This window comes from Thamnophis elegans, chromosome 12, assembly GCF_009769535.1.
Source record: "Thamnophis elegans isolate rThaEle1 chromosome 12, rThaEle1.pri, whole genome shotgun sequence".
Taxonomy (NCBI): domain Eukaryota; kingdom Metazoa; phylum Chordata; class Lepidosauria; order Squamata; family Colubridae; genus Thamnophis; species Thamnophis elegans.
Genome location: NC_045552.1, coordinates 23211760 through 23221243, shown reverse-complemented (window position 1 = coordinate 23221243; position 9484 = coordinate 23211760). Strand labels below are relative to the sequence as shown.

The window sequence follows — 9484 nt, the reverse complement described above, 5'->3', positions numbered from 1 at the left end:
GTTGTGGGTTCTTCATCACTGCAGTCTTTTAAAAAGAGCCTGCACACACAGAGAGAGAGAGAGAGAGAGAAAACTAAAATAATCTCTCCTATGCACATACTGCAGATAGCCATTATTATTTTTTCTTTTGATTTGGAAGGCAATACATGCAAAATTGCAACAAAGCAGAGAGAGGGTAGGGTATTTAAAAAGGCACCTGAACAGTCCATGTCAAATTTGCATTTCCAGCAGATTCAAAGTTACTTTTATTCATTTAGAAAAATAATAATAATATGAACTTCTCTGGGTAAAATTCTCCTTCATTCCTTTTTATTAATGAACCCCCTAAGACACAAATGAAACTCTTTTAAGCAGTTTGCATGCAAAAGGCACAGCTAATACAACCTGCAGATAGATTTATCCTCTCCCACCCGCCATCTCCTGTATAAAACGCATGGCTCCCCAAACACAGAGACTGATTTAAATCTTTTAATTTCAGCAGTGGGTTGGTATTCTTAAAAACAAAACAAAAAACCAGCACAAACTCCCCAACAGAAATTCCCAGGGAAAGAAATACACAATTTCCTGAGAGGGGACAGTGCAAATACGGTCCACAGTGGCCTCTGGCAGCCAGCCGAGCGCGTCCCACTTGAACGGAGGTTTCCAGCAGACACAGGAACCGTTTTTCATTCACTTGTCCAGAGTCAAAAAGTCTCTGAGCTATTTGAAGGAGAGATCTTCCCTTAAAAGAGATCTACATACTTTGCGACAATCCCCTTAAGAGTCCAATCCCACCTTGGATGTGAACTGATCTTTTGGGTCTCCATTAACTGGGATTCTGCCATGACGATGGAAGATATTCCAGTAGAGGATAAAGAACCTTTTATGGAAGAGTGGAGATTCTGAAGTCAACGACAAATATCAAGATTTGTGAAGTCCGTCTTCATCTCCTTTGGGATCCCAGCAGCTGCAGAAATCTGCTTAACCTGGCAAGAATGGCAAACATACATTACATGGACTCAGCAGTGGTAGGAAACCAACATTCAAAAATCAGAGAAGTCCGACCTCCAATAAAAAAAGAAAATGTTAACTGGCCAACAAGGAAACAAACCAGGTTCCTTAATTCTTCTCAGGCCGGTTCCGGTTGAGAACAGCTTTGGGAGCAAATTCCAGCTTGTCCTTCAGGCTGACCACTTGGGTCAAGTCTTTCCCAACGCTCTCTTGGAGCTTACGGTCCTCCCGTCGTTCCGAAATGCTCTTCTCGTCCTCGGGGGTCTGCGGCGGGGGCTTGCCCCGGATGAACCACTCAAGATTGTAGCCCACCACCCCGACCACAAAGGCGACAGGGAAGGTGACGTAAGGAGCATAGGTCCGTATGCCCACCCAGAAGAGGGGCCACATGACTCCAGCAGGTTCTGTAGAAGGGAAGGAAGACACTGTTGAAGAACTAGACACTCCATCAAACCTATACAGGTAGTCCTTGACTTACAACAATTCACTTAGGGACTGGTCAAAGTTACAACAGCATTGAAAAAGAGACCAATGACCAGTTTTTCCACACTTACGATCTTTGCAGCATCCCCATGATCATATGATCAAAATTTAGATGCTCTGCAACTGGTTCATGCTTATGACCGTTCCTGTGTCCCAAGGTCACGTGATCCCCTTTTGCGACCTGCTGACAAGCAAAGTCCATGGGGAACTCAGGTTCACTTAACAACCGGGTTAGTAACGTATCAACCATAGGGATTCGCTTAACAACTGCAGTTGAAAGAAAGATCGTTCAAATGGAGCAAAAACTCATTTAACAAGTGGCTCTCCTCTCCAAACAGAAATTTGGGGGCTTGATTATGGTCATAAGTTGAGGACTGGCGAGTGACATTCGAGGCATGCTCAGAAAATGGAATTGCACGGGGAAACCCTCTTATATTCTTCAGGTATGATCAGTCTGGGCAGAAATCCTAACTTTAAGCGCCTGCTTAAAAGCATCGGGGTCTTTGGTGCTGTTTGAGCTTGGTGTTTTTAGAATTAGAATTTTCTTGCAGATGTTCCATTGCAGTGGTAAGGTTCATAAATGTATACTACCGGTTCTGTGGGCGTGGCTTGGTGGGCATGGCAGGGGAAGGATACTGTAAAATCCCCACTTCCTCCCGATCAGCTGGGACTCAGGACGCAGAGAATAGATGGGGGTGGGGCCAGCCAGAGGTGCTGTTTGCCAGTTCTCCGAACTACTCAAAATTTCCACTACCGGTTCTCCAGAACTGGTCAGACCCTGCTGAATACCACCTCTGTTCCATTGGTACTGATGATGTTACCTAGTTTAGCAATGAAATGTCTGTAAGATAAGCTCAGAGAGCACCAAAGACACCGCAATTCAATCTTGAGTTGTGGTTATCCATTCATCTATCTTGTAGATACTCATTACTCCGTCATCTCTTCTGCACAAGTGGTAAACCCATTGTGAATGCTCTGGGCTGTGATCAAATAACCATTTTTATTTATTAGTGAAAGAGAATGCAAGAAGCTGCAAGTCCGCTCTGCTTTTAATTCATTTTGAAACGTTTAAGGGTAAAGAAATCTGCGGCAGTTCGAATCCCTAGTGCTGCGTAATTGAGTGTGCTCCCGTTATTTGTCCCAGCTTCTGCCACACTAGCAGTTTGAAAGCATGTAAAAATGCAAGTAGAATCATAGGAACCACCTTTGGTGGGAAGGCAACAGCGTTCTGTGTGGCTTCGATTTTTAGTCATGCCGGCCACATGACCACGGAGATCCCTTTGTACAGCGCTGGCTCGTTGGCTTTGAAACGGAGATGAGCACCAACCCCTAGAGTCAGGAACGACTAGCACACATGTGTGAGGGGAATCTTTACCTTTAAGAGTGGTAGGGGGACTGTTATACCTCTGTATCTGCCCCCTTAATTTGGCAGGAAGCTTGCATTTAAGGCACATCTGTAGGGGCACAATTTCAACAAACAATGGCTTTTGGCAGAGGGGGGGGGTCAAGAATCCCATTTTCCTACAAGGAGGGGTATTTATCTGTAGGTGATTGAATTCCCCGGGGAGACGACAAAACAAGCCACCCGGAGGATGTGATAGCACTTTAAAAGACTAACCCTAACTTTATTGGTCTTTAAAAAGCCACAAAGGCTCTTGATTGATTTTCCCTGGGTAGCTGTTTGAAATGTCATTTTGTCCCCTGGGCTCTTTCCTTTGCAGAGAGCCAGAAATCAAAAGCACTTTATTTAAGCAGAATTATCTCTTGCTTGCTTGGCTCCAAAGTCCTATTGCAAACAAACACACCCACCCAGTTCTCACTGTGGCCTCTCGCCCCGCTTCAGCAAGGCAGAGGCTCTGTCAGCCCTTACAAGCAGGGGTGAGATTCAGCCGGTTCGGACAGTTTCTATAGAACCACCAACGGCGATTACACACAGTTCAGAGAAGCAGTAAATCACACCATTGACTGGCCCCACCCCTCCCACTCCCTCCTTTTTGCACCTATACATAAAAGCTAACCTACTAAACAATAATTTCTGTAGTTAAAAAGAAAAAGAAAAGCTGGAAATCAAAGAAGGAAAAAAATTAAAAGCTGGACAAATTTTTTAAATGCCAAATTATATCTAACTTCAAAAATGAAAACTTTTGTAATTGTAATTGTAATTGAATAAAAACTAGATCATATTGATGGGGATGCCTTCTTAATTTTTTTCTTTCTTATGGGAAAGGAAATTTGAGGCAAATCAGACCATCACATTCATTCATTCTATAGTTGTTTGGGCAAACATTCTCTGAATAACAGGGTTTTTTTAATAACTCTAACCCAATAGGCTAGGAAATGAAAGCATAGATTGAATAGATCAAAAACATTTAGCTGGCTTTGAAAAAAAATACATAGTTTACAAAAGAACAAGAGCCAATTCAGTATAATATATACCTATCATTCAAACTCAGGTGTCCTTTTAGAAGAATGCCAACAAGAACTGCATTGTAAAATATACATTTTAAACAGAAGGGCTTTTGGAAAAAAACACATCAGAAATTCTTCACTTATGATATTGTAAAACATTAAGAGGGCAGTTGACATGAACTAGTGGCCTTCATTGACTTTTGGTTCCAAGGTAAAGGTTCCCCTCACACATATGTACTAGTCGTTCCCGACTCTAGGGAGCAGTGCTCATCTCTGTTTCAAAGGTGAAGAGCCAGCAGCGCTGTCCATCTCCATGGTCATGTGGCCGGCATGACTAAATGCCGAAGGCACGCAGAACGTTGTTACCTTCCCACCAAAGGTTGTTCCTATTTTTCTATTTGCTTTCAAACTGCTAGGTTGGCAGAAGCTGGGACAAATAAGGGGAGCTCCCTCTGTTACGTGGCGCTAGGGATTCGAACCATGAAACTGCTGACCTTTCTGATCAACAAGTTCAGCATCTTAGCCACTGAACCACCTTTTTCCAAAGGTAGACCCAAATTTATGAATGTCCTTCCCAAAATTGCTTTTTATCTCAAAACACATCAAAGCTTCTTGGGATTATCTACAATATGAGCCTGAAAGACTGTTTTGACAGCTGTTAAGATCCCAAATTATCCAGGTCTTTTTAAAGCAAGCACCTGCATCCTGTACTGTATTTGGAAATGTACCGGAAACCTATGTTCCTATTTATGAACAGCTAATTAGATTCCCAGTAATAATGGAGGGGAGTTGGAATTTTCAGGAAAGATAATGATTTATTTGTAAAATTATCTGAGCACAGATAACTAAGCAAGGCCTCTTCTGTCTAGGAAGGATAGCAATGTCACCACTTCCCTAAACTAGTGTTTCCCAACCTTAGCAACTTTCAAGATATGTGGACTTCAACTCCCAGAATTTCCCAGCCAGCCATCCTGAAATCCACTCATCTTAAAGTTGCCAAGTTTGAGAAACAAAGAACTATGTCACGACTTTGATCTAACACTGAGAATGCGGTGATACTCTTGTTTTTCTCTAATGTCTCTAATCCAATAACTTAATTTCCAATTCTCCTAAAGTGTTGTCAGGTAATGAGGATTTCATAGCTGCCATGTGTAAGCTGTTGCAATGAGGATGATACAGCAATACAGGCATAGCTGGTTTAAGACTCTGATGGAATCCATACAAGTCATTTACCATTTTAAGAGGTGCCTACATATAGGTGGTCATTAGAGGGCATTTCTCTCTCTCGTCGTGTATCTTATTTCTCTCCTTGTGTCCATAGCTGAGTGGTAAGGGATTTATCTGCCGTGTGTATGTTTCTATATATATGTATATAAACCACTATCAATTGTCTAAAGGCTCTGTGTGCTGTATTTTGCTCCTGGGTTTATCTCATAAGCCACGCTGCCAACACTCTGACAAGCGTCAATACTATTGTATCTATAGCCAAAGACATAGAAAAACATAGAAGGCTACTGCTTGGAAGAGCATCATGAGAATAGAGGACTACTTCTAGATTAGACTATTATCTCTGGGCACCTTAGATTGTGCAGTTAATTTTGATCAGTGCCAGCTGTATTTAGAAAGTAGCTTGCAAGATAAGGAAGTGGCTGGAAGAGATAACTGAGCAAAGGATAGAGCTGAAGCCGGAATTGTCTCTCCTGAGAATCTTTGATGGGAAAATGGAGAAAAAATTACAATACATAATATTACATTATCTTACAACTGACTTATATTTATGACGGTTGCAGTGTCCCTGGGTCATGTGATCCCCTTTTGGCGATCTTCTGACAAGCAAAGTCAATGGGGAAGTCAGATTCACTTAACAGCCACGTTACAACCTTAACAACAGCAGGGATTCACTCTACAACTGTGGCAAGAAAGGTCGTTCAATGGGGCAAAACTTACTCAACTGTCTCGCTTAGGTAAAGGTTCTCCTCACACATATGTGCTAGTCGTTCCAGACTTTAGGGGGCGGTGCTGATCTCCGTTTCAAAGCCGAAGAGCCAGCACTGTCCGAAGACGTCTCCGTGGTCATGTGGCCAGCATGACTAAACACTGAAAGTGCATGGAACTCTGTTACCTTCCCACCAAAGGTGGTTCCTATTTTTCTACTTGCATTTTTTAACATGTTTTCGAATTGCTAGGTTGGCGGAAACTGGGACAAGTAATGAGAGCTCACTCCGTTATGTGGCGGTAGGAATTCAAACCGCTGAATTGCCGACCTTTCTGATCGACAAACTCAGTGTCTTAGCCACTGAGCCACCGCGTCCCTTTTAAATATTGACAATACCTTGCTCCAAATTTTGAGGTAACCTCATGGTTCCATGTCATATCCAAAAGAGAGAGAGAGAGACAAGGACAAAGTAGAAGCTTGGCAGAAAAGAAATGAAGCAGAAGAGAAATGAAGTTGAACCAAAATGGATCTTCTCTACTGCTCAAGAACAAGGCCATGAAAGTCTCAAGTCCCCAGCCTTGCAGAACAACAGCATCCCACACCAAGAGAATTGACAAGGCCATGCAATTTGGACACACAGAAAGAGACAGACGGATAGATAGGACAAACCAGACATTAGTTCATCTTAGCCTCTCCATTTTTTACCTTCTACTGAAGATAAAACCAAAAAAATTAAAGTTGCATTCAAGGAAATACTACAGGAGAGGCATGTGATGAAGCCTGAGCATGTTCTTGAACATTTTGGTTGTCTAACCCCACTAGAATAGAATAGAATAGAATAGAATGGAGTGGAGTGGAATGGAATAGAATTCTTTATTGGCCAAGTGTGATTGGACACACAAGGAATTTGTCTTTGGTGCATAGGCTCTCAGTGTACATAAAGAAAAATAAAATATTATAGAATACATTCATCAAGAATCATAAGATACAACACTTAGTGGTAGTCAATGTTACTAATAAGTATAATCAAATTATACTAGGAAACAAATAAAACAATATAAATCGTAGAGATACAAGCAACAAGGTTATAGTCGTAAGTGGGAGGAGATAGGTAATAGGAAGGATGAGAAGAATAATAGTAATACTATCTTAGTAAATAGTTTGACAGTGTTGTGGGAATTAGTTGTTTACCAGAGTGATGGCATTCGGGGGAAACTGTCCTCGTGTCTGGTTGTTCTGCTGTGCAATGCCCTAAAGCATCATTTTCAGATTAGAAGTTGAAACAATTTATGTTCTGTCTGTCTGTCTGTCTGTCTGTCTGTCTGTGTGTGTGTGTGTAGAGAAAGAGAGATAGATATTGTATGTATGTATGTATGTATGCATGTATGTATGCATGCATGTATGTATGTATGTATAGAGAGGGAGGGGAAGAGAGAGAGAGAGAGAGAGAGATTGAGAGATGTGGTGGCTCAGCGGCTAAGACACTGAGCTTGTCGATCAGAAAGTTGGCAGTTCAACTGTTCAAATCCCTAGCACCACATAATGGAATGAGCTCCCGTTACTTGTCCCAGCTTCTGCCCACCTAGCTGTTCGAAAGTACGTTAAAAAATGCAAGTAGAAAAACAGAAACCACCTTTGATAGGAAGGTAACAGTAGTCGGTGTGCTTTGTCGTTTAGTCATGCCAGCCAGATGACCACGGAGACTTCTTTGGACAGCACTGGCTCTTCGGTTTTGAAATGGAGATGTGCACCGCCCCCTAGAGTCAGGAACTACTAGCACATGTGCAGGGGAGCCTTTACCTTTACCTATGTATTATAATATTATATATGTATATATAATAGGGAACCTCACATTTTTGCTATCTCTATGAAATCTATATTCTACATAGTGTGGTGTGGGAGAACGTAGCTTTCCATTCTCTTTCGGAGACATCACAGCCCACCTTTTGGAAAATAATATGGAAATCAGCCTTTTGAATCAAAGGAGGAAGGCACCCTCAGTCTAACAGCTACAGGTTGTTTTTGCAAACTGGGACTTCAACTCCGGCTAGCTTCGGATTCGACATATCTTCAAGCTGCTGAGATTTAGAAACCCTGCTCTAAACATTGGGTCCATTTTATAAACCTTCCAGGCACAAGTGCCTGAAAGTCGTACAATGGTATTTTTAAAGACAGACAGAAATTGCAGGATTGGGGGAGCAAAACTGTTAAGGGAAGGGTTGCCCCCCCCCTGGAAACTCCTATAAGTGACTGGCAGGGAGTGACACTTCCTAGTGCAGGGGTCTCCAACATTGGCAACTTTAAACCTGGCGGACTTCAACTCCCAGAATTCTGGCTGGGGAATTCTAGGCAGAAGGGCAGTCAAGTTAGAGGACAAAGCTTACATACAAGACCAAAAGTTAAGCTTGCACAACTCACTGAAGTACAAAGAGTGAAGTTGTATTTAAGTCTAAGTGCTCTTGCCAAGTGCTAGTGCTATTTAGTCTGACTAGGTGGCTCAGTGGCTAAGACACCATGCTTTTTGATCAGAAAGGTTGGCAGTTCATGAGCAGGGGGTTGGACTAGATGACCTCCTAGATCCCTTCCAACTCTGTTACTGTTTAAACTGTTTAATTCATCACTGCCCAGGATGATCTCCTCTATCTTTTTCTACCAAGGCAGAGGGAACTGGATAAAGATCCATTTCAGATCTGCTAAAACTGTAATCCCGTCCTGCAAGATCCAGCATTAACAGGGAAAGAGTTACAGTTTTTGGAAGGATCCGGATCTAAAATCCAGGGGAAGGGAAACTACCTGCCAACACAGCTGATGCCAACTCTATATCACCCCTTGCCTTGGCTTCCAAACTTTCCTCTTCGCCCCCAAAGGTCGCACCCAATGCCACACCAGGTGGGTGGCTTTCCTATCCCCAGGCCCCTAACTTCCGCTAGCCGGGTTGCTCAGCCCCTTGCCCCACTCCAAGTAGGGGAAGCTCAGGGTTGGACACACAAACAAGCGCTACCCCCGCAGCGGTAAAAGGCCTGGCTCTTTTCCAAAGGGGGCGCCCGGAACGCGTAAGCCAGGACTCCCCAATTCCAACCCGGTTGAAAAGCGGCGCTTTTCCATCGGATCTCCCCCCCCCTCCTCCTCCTCCAAGGTCGGGACCCTCTCTGGCCGAAGAAGCTCCAGGGAGCGACCTTGCGGGTGATCGGCGCGACCCAAAGGCAGCCGGAGCCCGCCAGCCGGCCTCCCCAGCCCCAACCCCGGCGCCAGCCGTCCGCGGGGAAGGAAACCGCGCAGGGAAGGAAGGAAGGCAGGCAGGCAACGGGGCTTCCGACAGCCGGGATTCCCTCGCCTCCCCTCGCCGCCCTCCGTCTCACCTCCTCCTCTGCCTCCTCCTCCTCCAGCGGAGCCGCCAAGCCAGGCCAAGCCTCCTCCGGCGGGCTCCGCGTGCGCCCTGGCTCCGCTTCCTGCCGCAGCTTCATTGGCCGCCGCGGCTCTCCGCCCAGGGCTGCCCATTGGCGGCGAGAGGAGAGGCCAGTCGGAGGAGGGAGGGAGCGAGCGGGAGGCGCTTTCTTCCCCGGTCCTGATGCCCCGGCTTGGCGCGCCTCCTTGGCCATCTCCTCCCCCCGCCCCCCGAGGCAGAGGGAGCTTCGGTTCCTCCACTTGGTTTCGCTTGAAGATGTA

At 44.5% G+C, this 9484-nt stretch overlaps 1 protein-coding gene across 2 annotated transcripts; it reads right to left on the bottom strand.

Annotated features, from left to right (window-relative positions):
- Window positions 1-287: 287 nt before the first annotated feature.
- SMIM12 (small integral membrane protein 12) lies at window positions 288-9274 on the bottom strand. Of its 2 annotated transcripts, none has more exons than XM_032228143.1 (3): window positions 9178-9274; window positions 1091-1394; window positions 288-965 (listed from the first exon to the last, which is right to left on the bottom strand). In XM_032228143.1, the coding sequence occupies exon 2, from the start codon at window positions 1378-1380 to the stop codon at window positions 1099-1101; it is 282 nt and encodes a 93-aa protein (XP_032084034.1). In that variant the 5' UTR covers window positions 1381-1394; window positions 9178-9274; the 3' UTR covers window positions 288-965; window positions 1091-1098. The 2 variants fall into 2 exon arrangements, with proteins under 2 accessions (XP_032084034.1, XP_032084035.1); XM_032228144.1 differs by lacking the exon at window positions 9178-9274 and adding an exon at window positions 8995-9155.
- Between the last annotated feature and the right edge of the window lie 210 nt (window positions 9275-9484).